The 18,950-nt window shown below is 35.9% G+C and overlaps 1 protein-coding gene across 4 annotated transcripts in view; it reads right to left on the bottom strand.

Annotated features, from left to right (window-relative positions):
* Positions 1-18,950, bottom strand: part of LOC121303595 (protein Hook homolog 3) — a 61,150-nt gene that overhangs the window by 3,455 nt on the left and 38,745 nt on the right. For 2 of the 4 annotated variants that reach the window (XM_041234384.1, XM_041234390.1), the window contains 11 exons: positions 18,717-18,801; positions 18,206-18,275; positions 16,895-17,035; positions 14,626-14,713; positions 12,290-12,324; positions 11,703-11,785; positions 7,145-7,245; positions 6,823-6,927; positions 4,884-4,955; positions 4,009-4,145; positions 168-1,721 (listed from right to left, as the gene is read on the bottom strand). In XM_041234384.1, coding sequence (XP_041090318.1) covers positions 1,595-1,721; positions 4,009-4,145; positions 4,884-4,955; positions 6,823-6,927; positions 7,145-7,245; positions 11,703-11,785; positions 12,290-12,324; positions 14,626-14,713; positions 16,895-17,035; positions 18,206-18,275; positions 18,717-18,801 — 1,044 coding nt within the window. In that variant the 3' untranslated portion in view covers positions 168-1,594. Of the gene's footprint in view, positions 1-167; positions 4,146-4,883; positions 4,956-6,822; positions 6,928-7,144; positions 7,246-11,702; positions 11,786-12,289; positions 12,325-14,625; positions 14,714-16,894; positions 17,036-18,205; positions 18,276-18,716; positions 18,802-18,950 lie in introns of those variants that run through there. The other 2 variants (XM_041234400.1, XM_041234410.1) reach the window with 2 other exon arrangements.

The following is an 18,950-nucleotide window of genomic DNA, read 5'->3' as shown; positions in this document are numbered from 1 at the left end:
TAATATTTCAAAATTTGTACGAAATAATAATAATAATAATAATAATAATAATAATAAAAAACTTAAACAAAAAACAAAACAAAAACAAAAATCTAAAATTAGAAACAGGCAGCTTCTTGGCTTATTTGTTCTACTGCTGCAACTTAAAACCACAAATCACAAGTTTATACACAAAGACACTTAATTTATTTAAGTCTAAATCAGAGTTTGTGATAAACACGCTCACCATGCTATACATTTGTGTTAATATAAAACCTTGTTAGGGTATACTACCACATTCTGCTAAAGGTTCACTGCATAGAATTGTGAATTTTCTAAAACACAAAACCAAAAGGACAAAGACAAACAATAATGATGTAACTCTTTACCCAGGGCTAAACAAAAAAAAAACAAGTGGAAGAATCATTGTAATTATTTGCTAGCAGAGACGGAGACCGAGTTACATACTGTGGCTTTTGTTCAAGGGACTTTTAAGCAGAGATGCCAATATAAAATAAATTGACAAACTAATGGATGCACACAATTGTCAGTGGTACTGATGTGTGGTGGTTGCTAAACTGCATGCAATCTGGTCCTCTGTCAAATTGCTAAATTTCGGAAAACCATTGTGCAACTATTATATGAACTTTCCCCAAATAAAGAGACCACATTTTGTCACAATTGAGAAAAGTAAAAAAGAAAATAAGATAGCTCACCCTAAGTAACATATAATTGTTTTTTTTGTCCTATCCTGTGAAATAATTTAGTGTACAGTGAATTTTTGTGATGGTGCTCATTTGAGTGCTTCCCTACCATGCCCTGAAGGTGTTAGAGGTCAATCCTTGGTCTCTCTTGAGAGACTGCCTGTTCCCATGAGTGCCCAATGGGTGTCCCTGATCCACTAAGTCCCTTCCTTTACAAACAAACAAACAATCAATAACAAAATCAGCGCAAACCCTTTCATTCCTCAAAAATAGAAACACAGTTTTCTGTCTGTTTTATGCATACATTGATATAGAAATGTAAAAAGTGTAATTTATATTCAGGTGCATATAGTAAGGCAATTTTGCAAAGATAGACTCTGATTTGAATTTTTATTGATTGCTTGGTGGTATTGTGAAATGTGTTTTTATTGACTACAAAGCCATAGCTATTCAAATACATTAAAATGTTTCTTCCTAACGATCTTATTCTAACTATCTAATTATCTCTTATTTCTTAATTTTAAAAACATAAACAATGTTCTGGATTCAGGGGTACCTTGTCACAAATGAAGAAAACCACATGACAAATGTATGCTTCCATTACTGTACAAAAGGTGTGGTTTTCTCTGCTGAAACCAGGTAATCTTTCCCCAGTTATAAAAAAGGGAATCCCTATTTGCACAATATAAAATATAATTTGTCCTAGAGTTTCCGTCATTCATATATGGAAGTATTGCTCATGTTTGGAGATAATTATATCTCAGATTAAATCATTTGAAATATATTAATAATAAATATTACAAAAAATTGTTTTAGCCAAATTGTTAGCCTGCTTGTAGTTTTACTGATAGCATAATGTCACTTTGAAGTTAACACTAAGTGGCTTTGTTTTTTTGTTAAGAAATAACCTGTTATATAAAAAAAAAAAATACAGAGTAACAAAATAAATGTGATCTTAACTGTCCAGGAAGCAGCTGTTGAGGTAGGGTTAAGCTACAATCCACTGTTAAGCCTTTTAAAAAGGTTAGGCAGCCATGGCTTGAAAATAAATAAAAAAGTTATTAAAACAATCAATGTTCAATTATTAAAGGGTTGGTAGCTTCAAATGTTACTTTTATTATTTTCTCACCTATCCCTTACATTTTTATGCAGTTAATAATTATTCCAACTGGTTCGGAGTTATTTTGCTCCAAAATTGAATTTAAACCATAATTTCCCAGAGCCTGCGGAATCTTATTTGCAGGCTGCTTTAGTGCCTACGGAGTCCAAAAAGATCACGTAATGCGGTAACCTTTCCACTCTGCTGAACCAACTGAAATAGCAGAAGGAGGGGCCAGAAGAGTGAAAAAATCAACCAATCATGTGATGTCTTTGGAATCAGGAAGTAAAAAAAAATGTGTCTGTTGCTTTAACTTAAAATTCAATATTCAAGCAACATCACTCGGAATGGCTGTAACCCTAATAAAATGGTAAGGGAAAGCTGAACAAACAAAAAAATGACACAAAGTTATTTAACCTTTAAGTACAATCCATTTTGAAGAAAAAAAAAATTTAGTAAAATGTACAGGTGTTGGACAAAAACACATTTGAAAGACCTGTCATTAGTGTCTTTAGCGTGCTGGGCCAAAATGGGAGGCCTAGATAACAGTGATTTGACATACAAAGGATACATGAACATTCCTCAATGATTACCAGCATGTTATTCTTTCAGGGATGTACTGCAGGTGGTGCAAATCTGCAATGAAAAATGTTCCCAAGAATGGCCGACTTATATTTCCCAGTGAAACATTCATTTTTGTGCAGTTTCAGATATGGAAGCACCTGCTATCCGAGTGTCTACTGTACCATCAAGACTCAGATCAGCTGTCTAGCCCATTATGACTGAAACTGACCTGGAGATTCAGCATTGATATATTTCAAAACAGATGTTAGGGATGTCAGTTACACAACAAGCTAGTCATCATGTGAGTAAGAGCTAATTTACAGAAAAGTGTGTGCTATATATCCAAGGTGTTTTTAATTTTTTGTCCAGTCACTGTGTTTCTATTATTTTAAAATTAGTAAAATATTAAAATTATAATTTCAGGTACAATATTAAAACCAAACGGATTTGGCCATTATCAACAAACAGCAGCCTACAGCACATACTAAAGTTTAGTTGACGGTTGGCACAGTAGGTTTGAGGTGAATGCAATACTAATAGTGGCAATTCACTCGAAAGAGGAGTAAAGTGGCACAGTCTGCTATGGATTTAGGGTAAGATGGCAGTGGACGAATCAAATAAATATTTGCATTAGCTGATCTGATGACAAAGGTATAAAGGTGTTAGAGAAATAAATCTGAAACATTTGTCATAACGCTGTCAATAGGGTGAATAGCCACTATGGGCTGCAAAGGCAAAAGTCATCCAACGTTAACAGTCTGCAAGGTGTTTAAAATGTACCATTCTTTTATGCTAACTCCCTCTAATTCCTTCAGGGAAGTTGTGAGTCTTTTTTTGAGAATGTTCCCAGTGAAAAATCTGTAATTTGAGCAGTTTTTTGATAAGGAATAAGCTGTCAACAAAACCAACCCTTTATCAAAGCTGGTCAGATTTGTCACCTAGAGACCATCATGACAGAAACTGACTTGCAAACAGCAAGATGCACCATTTTCATTTTCACAGAATGTCAAAACATGAAATCTGTCATTTGAGGGGCAGTCTACTGACACAAAAGTATATGATACATATTGAAGGTTTATTTGTGTTTCTTAATATCTTCATGTATTTTATTAATCTATATATTTAAACATTGGCAGTTTTGTTCAATATGTTTCATTTCCCCTCCTTTATCTGTCTTAAGTATTCTGCTTCACTTTTGTAAACTAACAGCTTTTTTTGCTTTTGAATGTTTTTTAACTCCTGTTTTGTTGCAGATCACTGCACTGCACAGCACCGCCTCCAATTTGTAAGGACCATATTTAAACATGTTTGGCTGGTTTCACAGACCCTGATTACCACTAATAAACTACATAACATTTGGTAAGGTATACGAGCACTTAGAGATCTGTGGAACTCGTCGATTATATTAATCTAGAAATGGTAAATACATCTAAATCTTAAAGGTTGGCATCTCTGTTTAAATCCATAGCATAATATAAACGCATATGAAACCATAATACAATTGACTTTAAAAGTTAAACATAAGCAAAGCAACAGAAAACTCCTGAAGCTGTACAGTACTGAATGTTCACCAAAATTAGATGTTTTCTCCCGAATTGCTATGATGTGCAATTACAGATTGAATGGCTGATGTGTCCTCAGGCTAAGCTCCAGCTTCTCTACCTGGCTGTAGCTGGCTGGACATGCCCAGGATATGACCTTCTTGCGGTGGTTGCCTGCCTCTGACGTGCAAGAAACGACTGGCCTGTACCAGTGCTGGCGAGCCTGTCCTCTGCAGCTTTCTTCTGGAGGGCCATCCCCTGAGAAAGACAAGTTTACAGTCTACATACAGGATTTGTTAAGCATCATTCAGTGCCAGTAAAACAAACTGTGGTTAAAAACAAATATTGTAGGGTTGCTAAGTTTCACTGACCCCAGAGTGAAAGTACAGGACTTTGGACTGTTTATAAGGATTTTAAAGTATTCTTTTTGGTTTTTACACAAGACTCCTTAAAAAATGTCCTTAACATTTTATGAATACAGGGCCCTTTGCGTCAAGAACTCAAATGCATGGTACAAAAAGGCTGAGAATCAAGACACTGAGCATTAAAAGTAAACAGGATTGAGAGATATGGCGCCAAAAGCCTTGCAGCAGGCATTTATGTGGATGCCTCTGCGAGAGGTTTGTTGATTTCTGGTTTAGTAGAAAATACTCTAGTAGCGGTTGAAAAATCTAAAATGTTCATTAAATTAAACCAACATATATATATATATATATATATATATATATATATATATATATATATATATAATATATATATATATATATATATATTTTAAATCAGTGCTAATATTCATTAAACATTCCAGGTTGTTTGTAATCCATGCTTTTTATCTGTGTACACGATTAAGACTTGAAGGAATTTGAAGAAATATGCAGACAAACTGGTGGGCCGGGTCATGTTTATTATGACAGATTTCACAGCTTTGCTGTAGATTAGTATGTAACCGTGTCTTTACAGTCTTTCTATCATCACAATGTAGAAAAGGATACTCACCATATTGTACCAAGCAGAAACAATAAGCTTCTCTTCCTGATCTCTCTGGCCTTTTGTCTTCTCATATTCTTTCTATTCATTCAATAAAGAACAAGGAGTAACAAGGAAGCCACTTATTAGCATTTATATGTAATACATCTACAATACAAAACTGAAAGTTCAGCTTTTCTAAAAATAATAACTTGGACGGCCTGTGATCACAGACGATCTTAAAAGAACGACAAATAACAGCACTTCATGTGATGTAGGTCATGCAGGCTATGCTCATCATATAGCCGCAGGGACATTTATATTGTAAGTGCTTCTTATGCTGGGAACTGCTCTCCTGTATATGGTATACAACAACACTATGTGCATTCACTTTTTGTAACCCTAAGTATACATAGAGCAGGCACCTCTAATAGGGATGTAATAGGTTAAACGGTTTAATGGTTAACCTTAAATAAATTCATACCGTTTTTACATAACAGTTAACATACAATACAAATTAATAAAATATGTCTGGCATTTTGTGTTTTAAAAGTAAATATCCAACAAAGCATGTGCTCTTTACGCAATGCCTCTGAAGTTTGAAACTCCTCTGTCTGTAACTTTTTTAAATTTGGCAACACATGACATTGGGTTAGGCATGATCAGCCAACTGAAACCTAATCTATCAAACTAGTCTCAAGCTGTCGATTTTCAGAGTATGTACGCGGAGCACAGCAGCTGGAGTCAAAATAGAAAAGGGAGGACAGTAAAGATGTAGTGGTCAAAATGAAGTTAGTGCTTCGTTTTGACTGAGTGCTGTAGCTGTATCTGAACAAACTGTACCAGACCATGTGGAATAGACAACAGTGTCAAGTCGATGCTTTTAGATGAAGACTATGTTCTAAAACCAGACGGCAATACAGTTGAAAATGAAGTGGAATGTTACTTCAGGGAGCCTTGCCCTGCATTTTATTGCAATCCATTGGAGTGGTGGAAGGCCAATGCGCACCGCTTTCCCACACCGGAAAAAGTTACCTGTGGATTCCAGGATCCACTGTGCCTGCAGAATATAAATCGGTTGCATACAAGACTGACACCGGGTCACGCCCACGTATTCATTTTTTAGAATAAAAACCACTTGTAAATTGCAGGTGGGTTTTTTTTTTTTTTTTTTTTTTTTTTTTTTTTAAATATAGCTGATTTTACCTCAGCAGGACTTTGAAAAAGTACTTGCTTAATCACAATGCGACCATATTTTGTTTTCTGAGGGAACGTTTTGGATCTTTAGCAAAAGATTTGGATTTCCTTGTGTAAATAGTTGCTGCAGACATGTTCATGTTATGTTTCATGTTGGATGACATCTTTGAATACAGTGGTTTAAATTGATTTATTTTATTATTATTATTATTATTATTATTATTTATTTATTTATTTATTTATTTTTTTAAACTAATGTTGTTTTAGTAGTAGTTGAGGGCACAGTTTGCTAAAGTTGCAGTTTATCTGTAGTCACTTCAAACAACGGGAAAAATATCTTGTCTTTTACATACATGCTTTTAAAATGGATTCAAAGCATTAATTCATAAGAATGAATTAATGAGAAAAAATGAATCGTCGATTGTTATGCTACATTTATGAGATGGTAACATGTATTTATTTCTTTTTTTAAATGGTGTTTTATTTTAGGTGAAACCAGTGCCCTCTGTAGTGGATTGAGATTAACTACTATGAAAGGTGTATCAGTACACATATCAATGTGATACAATCGTGATGCAATTAAAGAGGATTTGTGCTCTAAGCTGCCTCTTTTTATGTTTGGTAAACAAATGTCAATGCATGACAAAGACCAAATATATGTGGAAAGGGTATTTATTTAAAGGGTATTTAGTATGACAGTGTAACTACAGTTAACTGATAGAAATCAAATAGTTTAACTGGATTTCTTATTAAACAATATTTACATCCCTACCTCTAATGAATGCAGCATCCTTTCCCTCTCCTGCAGCTGGTTCTTAAGAGCCTGAACTTCAGGTGCCGATCCCTGGTTCTGTTTGGGATCCAAGGTTCTGATTACCTGGAACAATGTTGTATGGAAGGTCGGTCATTAAGAGGTTAATCATGAAAAGAATAAAAAAAAGTACATTTATAAATAGTTGTATATTCTAATCTAATGTTATATATATAGTGGTTAAAATCCCGCTAGGAGGTCACTATTTAACTACGTAAAAGCTGTGACAGAAAGTACATGCCTAAGTATATTATAGAACCTGAAAAGGAAAGGCTTTACTTACACTTTTAGCTTTTTCCAGATATTTCTTATATCTGTCTTCCATTTGTTTCATATCTTCATCTTTCTTTCGTAAAGCTTCTTCTAACTCTTCAACTTTTTGAGCTTTAAGGGAAAAGACAGGTGAAACGATCATCCAGTCAGTGATTCTGTGAAGCTTCACTCAGTGGGATGCTTTCAATACAGATCCTTTTTATTTCCGTAGTAATGACCACTAGCAGATTACAGTATGTGTTTAAAATTACAGTATCTGCTGAGAAAATTCATTTGTCACACTGATCGAGCATACAATGCAAAGGACAGAAGGGGTAGGTTTAAATATTTAAGCAATGGGAATCTCTCAATTATGCTATTGGGACATTTTGGAAGTGGGTGAATTCATTAATAAATTTTACAAAACATGATACATAAACACAATAAGCCCCAGTTTGATATTGGAACAAGATGAGTTCTGTAGGGTTTCATAGTTAGGGCACTGTTTAACCTTATTTTAGTCTTACAGTCCCAAGGTGTCGATATAGCCTCCACAGTAAACCATGTAATGAGCAATCATTAAACAATCATCTCATTACGTTACTTGAACCATTTGAATGGCTCATCCCATTACTACAAAGGACGTATGAGCAGATTAATAAACTGAACGCTGTAGATGACTACTGACATTTATTTAACCCTTAAGTCCCTGTGAATATGTATAACAGGATTTTAAAAGGAATATTATTTCAGAGAACTTTACATAGTGTAAATTTACATTACTTAGAGGTTTTAATTTACCAGTACACTTCTACGCAATTAATTTTGAACAAAAAAAAAAAAAAAAAGGGACGACACTTTCTTGATATCTGGATTTTACCAGACACAAATATTTTATATTTATATACACACACACACACACACACACACACACACACACACACACACACACACACACACACACACACAGCTCTGGAACAAACTAACAGACCACTGCAAAATGATCAGTTTCTCTGGTTTTACTATTTATAGGTATGTGTTTGGGTAAAATGAATATTTTTGTTTTATTATATAAACTGCTGACAACATTTCTCCCAAATTCCAAATAAAAATATTGTCATTTAGAGCATTTATTTGCAGAAAATGACAACTGGTCAAAATAACAAAAAAGATGCAGTGTTGTCAGACCTCAAATAATGCAAAGAAAAGTTTAAACAACACAATGCTAATGTTTTAACTTAGGAAGAGTTCAGAAATCAATATTTGGTGGAATAACCCTGATTTTCAAGCACAGCTTTCATGCATCTTGCCATGCTCTACACCAGTCTTTCACATTGATGTTGGGTGACTTTATGCCACTCCTGGTGCAAAAATTCAAGCAGCTCGACTTTGTTTGATGGCTTTTGACCGTCCATCTTCCTCTTGATCACATTCCAGAGGTTTTCAATGGGGTTCAGGTCTGGAGATTGGGCTGGCCAGGACAGGGTCTTGATCTGGTGGTCCTCCATCCACACTTTGATTGACCTTGCTGTGTGGCATGGAGCATTGTCCTGCTGGAAAAACCAATCCTCAGAGTTGGGGAACATTGTCAGAGCAGAAGGAAGCAAGTTTTCTTCCAGGACAACCTTGTACTTGGCTTGATTCATGCATCCTTCACAAAGACAAATCTGCCCGATTCCAGCCTTGCTGAAGCACCCCCAGATCATCACCGATCCTCCACCACATTTCATAGTGGGTGCGAGACACTGTGGCTTGTAGGCCTCTCCAGGTCTCCGTCTAACCATTAGACGACCAGGTGTTGGGTAAAGCTGAAAATTGGACTCATCAGAGAAGATGACCTTACTTCAGTCCTCTACGGTCCAATCCTTATGGTCTTTTGCAAACCTCAGCCTGGCTCTTTTCACTGATGAAGGGCTTTTTTCTAGCTTTGCACAACTTCAGCCCTGCCCCTAGGAGCCTGTTTCGAACCGTCCTCGCCGTGCACTTCACCCCAGCTGCCGTTTGCTATTCTTTTTGTAGGTCGCTTGATGTCATCCTATGGTTGCTGAGTGACATTCGAATGAGTTGGCGGTCATCCCGGTCAGTAGAGAGTCGTTTTCGCCCTCTGCCGGTCTGTAGCTTTGTTGTCCCCAATGTGTGCTGCTTGAGCTTGTTCTTATGAACCACCGTCTTTGAAATTTTAATGATGGAAGCAACCCGACGCTCACTGTATCCCTCTGCCAGTAAAGCCAGAATTGAACCCTTCTTTTCCTCACTCAAAACTTTCCTTTTCAACTCTTTGGGCACGGTCAATAGTTATTTTTTGATTCCAATTACTTTTGAGGTACTACTAGCACTGTTTTGCCATCCAGCTGGTCCTATTGCCAGAGGATAGTGATGACCACAGGAGTGGTTTTTATACTTTTCCTCGTTAAATAAGATTTGGTTCAGGTAATCCCCTAATCAGTACCTCATTCAGTAGAATGAGGTGTGCCTGTGTTGGAATTCAACAGACACTGGAATGGAATGGCTGCCATGCATGTAGAGATGCTGATTTAAGAAAAATTTGCAGTGGTCTTTTAATTTTTTCCAGAGCTGTATATATATAGGTATGGGTTGTCTACCATAAAACTTTGCAATACTTGTCTGTGCTTTACTACACTTTTATTTATTTTTTTTCCCATGGTAATGTACCATAAACATGTATTTCTTTAGAAAGTTCTTTGTTCTCCTCTATTCATTTGTGTGTGTTGGCAATTCACATGGTGCCAAATACTTCAGGAAAAGCTGTGCTTCCAGGACCACCTACACATAAACTTAATCCTACCCTTAAATCACAATTTTATCCCAACTTAATCCTACCTTAAAATCACTGACATGAGATTGCAAAATTGCTATTCAGTCCCGAAGTAAGACAATTGTTCTCTTTTAAAGAGATCCTATTAAAAGTGTGGACGTTTCCGGGTACATTTCGTATAGGCCACAGCAACGACCTGCTTAATTTGTATTTGCTTTACATTATAGACAAGGTCCTTTATGTTTTAAAAGTAACTGATTTCCCTGTGAATATAAGTATGGAATCTGCCTTGCTGTCCAATATTAACCCGTAAGTAAAACTATGTTTGGTGTATATTTATGTCTCAGTCCCGTAACAATATTTTAATGATCTTGACATACACATCATCAACAGAAAAGAAGAACATATTGTTTTTTTTTTTTTTTAAATAGATTTCCCATTTCTGGTACCGATACCTGAACAGTATAGATATTATAGCTATTTATTGAAATCTGGGCATTTGACAGATTCTGTAATATATTTAAGCTGTGTTTTTTCTTTGTTCTTTTAGTGGTTTTGTTTTGTTCTTTGAATATAATGTAAACAAAAAAAGGTTGTTCATAAGAAGCCAATAACTGTTACTTATGTTTGCATGAAAGACAACAAAAAATAAAAATAAAAAATCCATCCTCAGTTCTTGTGCATTATATTCTGCTATTAAGCATCATCATTTGGTTAACCCAGACTTATTTCATGGATTGATGTTGCTCTGTGAAAATGTGCCCATATGAAGAAATACTTCTTTCAGTAAACACGGAATTGACAGCAACTGACAAATATCTTTTAGGCATTCTTGTCAAACTGGGAAAGAGTTCTGCATTTCTACAAAATTCAGTCAAAGAAATTCCACTATGGTTTTCTTTTGCATACAGTTGATATCCCTCCGTTACTGATTTACAGTAAGCACCACACCCTAGAATAGAATCTAACAGGAGGGGTGCTTTATCCAAACTTCAAACAAACAAAAATCCTTACTGCAGTCAGAAACTTGTGAGCTGGTTAAATAAAACACGGTTTTACTCTGCACTGACCAGGGTTGTAGTACTGCGTCAATTTTTCAAAAACTTAGTGGAAACATCACACGGTTCGTTTATTCTGCCATCTGTGCAGTGCTCTGTATGTATTTAATATTTCTGCAACTGTATTATACATTTGATGAATTCTAATGTTGTGCAGCTCACCAGGTGGATATTGCTGCGTATGATCTCTCAAACAAATGCCTTTTCAGTTTGTTGGCGCATTTATTTGCTCTAAAACAGCAAGTCTCGAGATCAGCTTTTTCTTTAAACACACCCATTTCTAGAATGGCAATAACTGCCCCTCGTAATTAGGGGGTGTTTTCTAATTAGCCAGAATTTCATGGGTTGGTTACTTATTATTTTGATCAATTTAGCTGGAGTAGCTACACAAACATCTGGAGGTTTAGGACTATATTGCAGGTTATAAAAGGAAGCTGAAAAACGCAGGGCCCTATTGATAGTACTTAAGACGGTAACGGCTGGTTTTACAGAATGTAAATATTGGACTACCTCACCTAAAGTAGCATTTGTTTGTCCAAACCAGGGTTTGAGAAAGAAAAAAATATAACAAAAGACATGAACCAAGGTTCCGTCCCACATAATGGGGGGGGGGGGGGGGGGGGGAACGACCATCTAATAAAGTAGGGACACATCTGCAACAGAAACAGGTGAATACCCCCGTGGCTAGTCATTTTTACACATTACTTCCAATGAATAAAAACAGCTGATTCACCTTCAGAAAACATTATACTCACAGCTGTTGTTGTATTTTGGCTCCAAATCTTCAATATAAGCTCTTTTCTTCTGAAGCTCACTATGTACTTCCCGCAACTTTTCTCTGTTACATACAAGGAAAAAAAGTGATTAGAAACAGGAACCCTGTACACACACACACACACACACACACACACACACAAATAAAAAACACAATATGGTCAGATCGGAATGTACTAAACTGCCAAATCAACCTGGTAATTCAAAACCTGGACACAGAATTATCCGACTGATACTGGGCAGGCAGAGGGGCAGCTAGATAACTATAATGTAGACGGATTACTACCTACTTAAATTAATTTCAGTTAATTGAAAACCCCTATCTATCATGCAGGCGTACGTTACAATATGTAATATCCAATTTTAGAGAATTCGAGAAAACTGCAATCAAAATAGTTCCAGTTTTTCATTTTTAGAAAACCTATTACAATTTGCCAAAATGTCTCTGCGCACCTGATGCAGAACGGAATGCATGTGCACACAACATTCTTCTTACATGGAACAATGCATAAAGATAAAACAGAGAAACCTTAAATATTATGGAAACACAAAACAAAGCTATACTTACAAGTGCTCTTCATATTTCTTCTTCAGAATTATTGACTACGAAAGAAGAAAACAATTTGAAAAAAATATTAACATCTTAAACATGTATTTTTGTAATGGCAAAATTACTGAATGTATTTGGTTGTGTTGGTTTAGTGCCCTCTGCTGTTGTATCTATGTTACTGAGGTCTTCAACAACAGTTGACACATTAAATCTTAATTTCTCAATTCAATATTACACACCCTTATTTGCTGGTCAGTCACTCCCAACGTAAAGTTGGACAGTGTATCAATTTGATCTGGTGCATTCTAAATCATTTTGCATAGGCCTGTTACATCCTTTTACCGGAAATTTGTTACTCTACATTGTGAACAGTTGCATAGCACCACAAAACAATGACGCACGCACGCACGAATACTGCAAACAACTGTTTAAAGTGAATCGAACTGTAAAGGTTACACAGAGATCCAGGACAGATGAAGGGTGTGTTTAGAATAACATTTGATATTTAAGCACAGACCACTACCCAGCACAACACAGAACTTTTCAATCATAAAAATCATACAAATACTGGTATATTTAGACAAACAGATACACATAATACATAGACCTACAGATACCATTAGTATATCAATATGCAGCATGTCTGTTTACAAATGTCATATAAAACAGAAGTTAATTTTTAAATTTCTATAGTGATATTGAGCACAGGAATGCTTTTTCTTGGGTTCGCCTTACCTGTTCAGGTATTACCTGAACGTGAAACGTGACTATTTTAAAAGGAAATTATACGGATTAACACTTAACAATATGAATAAAGGGAATATAACAGTTTGAACTAAATTTGGCATAAATAAATTGTACAAAGGTTTGAAAGCTTCAAGTAAAACAGAACATTACAAAGCATAGAGTTCATATTAATTAAAATGCAGGCCATACTCACAATAGCCTAGAATTGAAGCCCACACCAAGAGAAGCATGATTACAGCCCCAAGATGTCGATATAGAGAAGCGTGATAGCGCGAGGAAAAGCAGACAATAGAAGGAACAGTAATTAGTAAGTGTTAGAAAGCAATAAAAGCAATATATTTTGTTTCACACATGCATTTTTTACTTCTTGTCTTTTCATCTGTGGAGGAACCCACTTTGAAGATATACTGGGCATATCCACATTGTTTTCAAGAAATAGAATGCCTTTCTGCTTCCACACTAAAACATAAATGACATCACAGGAGTGAAAAAGCAAAACATAGACCACTACACAGTAACACAAAAAGATGTACATCAGTTCTGAATTAAGGTAAATGTCTAAAATGTGTTTAAAAGCAGTAGAACTTAGAGAATAGCACACTGCTTTAAAGTAAATATCAAAAATGTGGTCATTTGCAGAGATATTTCTCTCACTAAATGTACATTTTACTTTCTTAGATTATATACATAAGGTACAGTCTCTACGGCAAAACAAAAGTCTTTGAGCCAAACATTCAGTTTTAACGGCTTACTACAAGTTTCCATAGGGAATGTCCCTACGAAAACGCTTTTGATAAAGAAAATGGTTACATATTGCAATTACAAATGTCAGACGTTTCCTTAAATCAGCACTGGTGAAGCCTTTCTCTCCATTCTAATGTAACAAAAGCTAAACTAAAAGAGAAAGATGGGGAATAAAGTCATACATCTTTTAGAAAGTGGTATTTCAACATAACTTATTGTGGTTTAATTAAAAAAAGATATACCTTTTTGATTGCTGTAAAAATGTGGATATAGTAAGTGGAACATTTTTAAAGAATATAAAAAAATAAAAAAAACATAAAAAAAACATTAAAAAAACCCAAACACATTCATCCCAACACTACTGAGCAAATCAGTCCTTAAGAGCAAATCACCACTGGCTTCTGCAGCAGTTTCTAGACTTCACTGGCAGGCTCTGGGGAGTTGCTGCCAAGCGCTTGGGAAGCCTCACTAATGAGCAGTTGATTCCAGAGGCACAAAACAATATGCTGGCAAGTAACAAATGCAGCAGTAACTAAAGATATTTACAAATAAGTAACAATATATTACACAAGATTGAATGTCTCTTGGAAGGCAAGTAATTTCTTCTGATAGACGCTGTGGTATGGCCCACTATGAACATTGAGATAATACTAAGAATATGATTTCTTGTTAATTATTTCCCTTTTTGTTAAGAGAAGCAATGTGTCTTTAGTGTCGTATGGTTAGAACATAAACACACATATGCAACATGCTTTGTTAAATTGTTAGTAGTGCTGAAGGTTAGGTGTCAAATGTTAGAAAGTTTAAAAATATTAAACCAAAACGTATCTATTGGAGCACATTATTTTTGAATGATTACTCACGTCGTCCGTCTTTGAGCCCTGCTCTTGTAATGATTTCTGAAGTTCATCTACCTGGGATTGTACCTCCAACAGTCTCTGGTTCACTAATCTGAAACAGTATGTTAATATAAATCGTTATACATTGGTTGTCACAGGCACTTTATTGTCTTTGTGGTATTTTGTGTGGGGAAAAAAAAACAAAATAAAAAAAAAAAAACACAATTATATGAATTAAAACAGGGCTGTTCAACAGACATCTTGAGCCACACATAATATTACCCTTTTTAATGATCCTACTTAGGTTTTTTTAATGAGTTTGAACAGACTGCAAGGACAGTATGGCTGTGAACTAAACTACTCAAAGAGCTAACTCAGCTCAAATTAAGTGCCGACTTTCACACCCACTGTATTCACGGCCCTACATGTTCCATTTAAGAACTTTCAAATTAAACAAATACAGGGTTAATACTGTAAATTATTTTGATGACCAGTCAAAAGAAGGAGGTCATGCTATTACTATAGCGGAACAAGTGACAGCAAACCGCATGACACATTTTGGCATTTTAAACGGTTTGTATTCCAATGAAGCATGAAAGCAGAAAGCGAGTGCACTAAACTAGAAGTGTAATGCAATGTGAATTGCTGAGGGACTTCCTATCCCTCACAACACTCCTGAAAATGAGATACTCTGCTAAAAAGTCTTTCTAAACATGTGTTCCAATTCATTTAACTTCCCAGCACAGCCTACTAGAGAAGTTTTGAAAGACCTTTTCTTTGAGTGTTGCTGCAGTGTCTGGGGGTGGTGATGGATTTGGTGTATCACTCACACCAATGTTTTATACAGTTAGCACAATGTAGAAAGAATAGAATACTGTATTAAGAGATATTCAACTATTTAACAGTGTTTATGACGTTCCTGGTACCCCCATTGTCGCTGAGGTCGGTTGTCAAATTGCATGCAAATCCCGTCCGAGTAGAACTTCAGGTCATGGTTTTCAAAATAGCAGATTTAACATGTTGGCTTCAAAAGTGTCCGAGACGTGTTGTAACATTAAAATAGTTTATGACAAGGAAACACTTCTAATTTAAAATGTCACCAAGATTTATGGGAGCAAAAAACTATCTAGAACACAGGCCCACTGTTGGCTCTTGCTTAGTATGCTGGTTTATAATAGCCTGTTACTATATTATATATGATTCTATGGAAAGATCATATACCAACCGAATGCAGGAACAAGTAATCAGACAACCTAAACTAATTTCAATACATGCACAGTAAATAAAGCTGCCTTAATAAAAAATAAAAATGACCTGCTCACAGAAGCGTCTAATCTAAAGCAGCTTCCAGATATTTGTCAGCAGTAACCCTTTCGCTGGTTTGTAGATTCTCCCAGTTTGCTGGCCATTACAGTCTCACAATCATTTGGACCTCAACTTACATTTGTTTTCTTTCAATACTTTTGCATATGGCTGTTTTAATCAGTTTTGCATAATTATTAAATTTTTTTATTAGGTCTAACAGAATTCCATTGTCAGCCTTTTGCTTCTTAGGATGCTTTTTTTTTTTTTTTTTAACAAAGGGTTTAGGTTGGGGTATAGAATTTTTACATAAGCCTGCAAGTACTAGCTTCATCACCTGTCACGAACAAACCTGAAAAGTAAACACCTCTAGACACCCAATGTATGAAGCTACAGTTAGCCCTACTGAGGGCAATTAGGTAAGTTTGACATAACTTTTTATTTATGTAACTATATTAATTATTAAGGCATGTTAATATGAACTGTCTACACACAGCAAAGTTTGTGCTGGGCTCCCGAAAATGTCGCTGGCTTAGAGCTGAGAATGGCGATGCTGCTTCATTGTTCAAAACTATTCTGTTCCAGGTTGGTTTTACCTTGTGTGGGCATTGCTCAGTTTGGAATTTTATGCAATGCTGCTTTCAATTAGGTTTTAGTTCAGAAAAATCATAACCGTTGCATCCCTAGAAAAAAAAGTGTGCATTTTTCACTGTTACTAAGAAGTTAAAAGTGTCCTGAAAGTAGTGGTAATAGACCTGGGATGATCCCACCACTTTAAACAAAAATAAAATTGTTTGTGAAATATCAAGCGCAGCATTTTAAACAATATAAAATCCTACTGCTGTTATACAAAACAATAGCATGCTGAAATCATTTTTGGATTACTAAACTGAAAATAATCCAAAAGTAACTGTAGAACACAAAGCACAACCCAAAAGTGTTAGTAAACCCACAGAATGAGTTCCACCCCTGTGAATATCAATATCTCGACCTGTTCTCAGTCTCCAGTTCATTCTTTCTGCTGTTGGCATCCTCCAATAGGCTCTGTAACAAGGCAATCTTTTCATTGTCTGAACCTTCCTGATTCAGCTTCAGTATCTTGTTTTCATGCTGTAGCCGAATGAGCCTCTCTCTGATAAACAAGAAAAACAAAAATAAACAACCAAAAAATAAAATAATAAAATAAAAAACCTCCTCCGGACGGTATACAACTTGTTTGGGCCCCTAGCTCAACAGTTGTAGCATCTGGCAGGTGTTTGCAATCTTTAGTTTATTTGATGTAAGAATGTAATTAACTTTTAGCTGGGGAATTTTACTTACTTATATTTTTAAATCAATGCTAATCAGAAGAATAAAAACCTCACTCTGTTTAATGTACTAATGTATGGTTCCAATGCAATATTTATGTAACAACAACAATGCAATGGTTGACTTTTAAAAAAAAATAACTGCTGTACAGATTTTCACAGTGTACATGTTCACCAGGTTTAAGCTTTCTAGTCTGACTGGCAAAAACAATAAAGAATAGTCTGAATATCCCACAATGTGCTACCTGGTGCATTGTCCTGGTAGAAACAGGTACGCCTAGTCCAGTGTTAAAGGTTTCTGTGATTTTAGCCACTATAGCAAGCCTGTTGCTTGTCCCAATAACAGCCTGTAAACTAAGCTTGAAGATTCAGAGCATCATTTCAGTTGAAAAGGCGCTAGTTATGTCAACAGAGATTTTAATTTCCTAGACATACTGCGGCAGGGCTGAGCCCTGCACACGTAAATAGGGTTTTCTGCATTTTGTTTCTTTTTATTTTTCTAAATAGTTTATTGAAAAAAGTTTGTGTTAATTACAGCAGTGCTGGGACTAGAATCCCCTCCCTGATTACAAAAAGTGTGGAATGTGGCCAGGTGTTAATTGGTGTACTGATTGTCAATTAACTCAGACCACATGTCTTTCAACAGTCGTTGTAAAGCCAGTTCCTTTGTTCTCTACAAACTGGAGGTAAAGGGCTGTGAGTTGGTGGAGGACCCGCATGGCAGTGTGTGGAACCAGGGTGAGCAATAAATCACTAGTCGAGGTAGCACTCAACTCTATTTTATTAGCTTTGTTTTGGCTTTTTTAAAATTTATTATTGTTTGTGTATTTTCTCACGCACTTGGACTACCACTGATGGTATCCTAGTGGCGGCCACCTATTATTACAACTTGTAAAGATTGCAAATAAAACAACGTCAACCTCTGTGTCCCTCTGGTCTCTCAGCGGATACCCACAACCCACACAAACAGATATCTATGAAATGAGAACACACACCTGTATTCAGGTGTAACAATTTCTGCAGCCAAACAGTCAGTGGAATCCTGTCTGCCCAGTGGAACGAGACCTGTAAAAACATCACATTCATCTGTGAGTATGTGACTGATCAACAACAGGCTGCTTAATACCCTTCCTAAAATCATGACTTCTTACTAAGGTTATTAACATTCCCACTGCCCCCTTTTATTATGTTCATACTAGTTCAGGTATTAACTTTATTTTTTAAATACAACGGCTACATCCTGGTACTTACCTGTACAGACCATTAGTCAGCCTAAACTATAGTATAGGATAATGACCCCTTTAAATATGTTCACATTCTGAACTGAAGTATAAAGAAAAGCAGGCAAAGAATCAAAGGGTTTTTAACACATTAAAAGGCAGAGTGAAAATTGGAACCACACAGAAGATGAAAGTTGTTGAAACTGAAACACCTGTGGAAGCCAGTGCTCTATGTACTGTATGTTCAAGATTGCACACATGTGTATTTCAGAGCTCCAGTCAGTACCTGCTGTGAGTTGGCCTTCCTGTGCTTGTACACATCGCAGCTCTTCAATCGTTTCTTTCAGGGAGTCTCTCTCTGTGCGCAATCGCTGAAAGAAGAGACAATAGGAAAAGTCATGAGCAACAGAAAGAATGAACAGCTGGCATTATAACGAATGATCAAGGATACTTCAACCTACTAAAAGAATAAGGTCAACATCATTCACTAGCTCAGAGCTGTGAAACCTATTTGCCCAAA

Source organism: Polyodon spathula, chromosome 2, assembly GCF_017654505.1.
Source record: "Polyodon spathula isolate WHYD16114869_AA chromosome 2, ASM1765450v1, whole genome shotgun sequence".
Taxonomy (NCBI): Eukaryota; Metazoa; Chordata; class Actinopteri; order Acipenseriformes; family Polyodontidae; genus Polyodon; species Polyodon spathula.
This window is presented reverse-complemented; position numbering and strand designations above follow the sequence as displayed.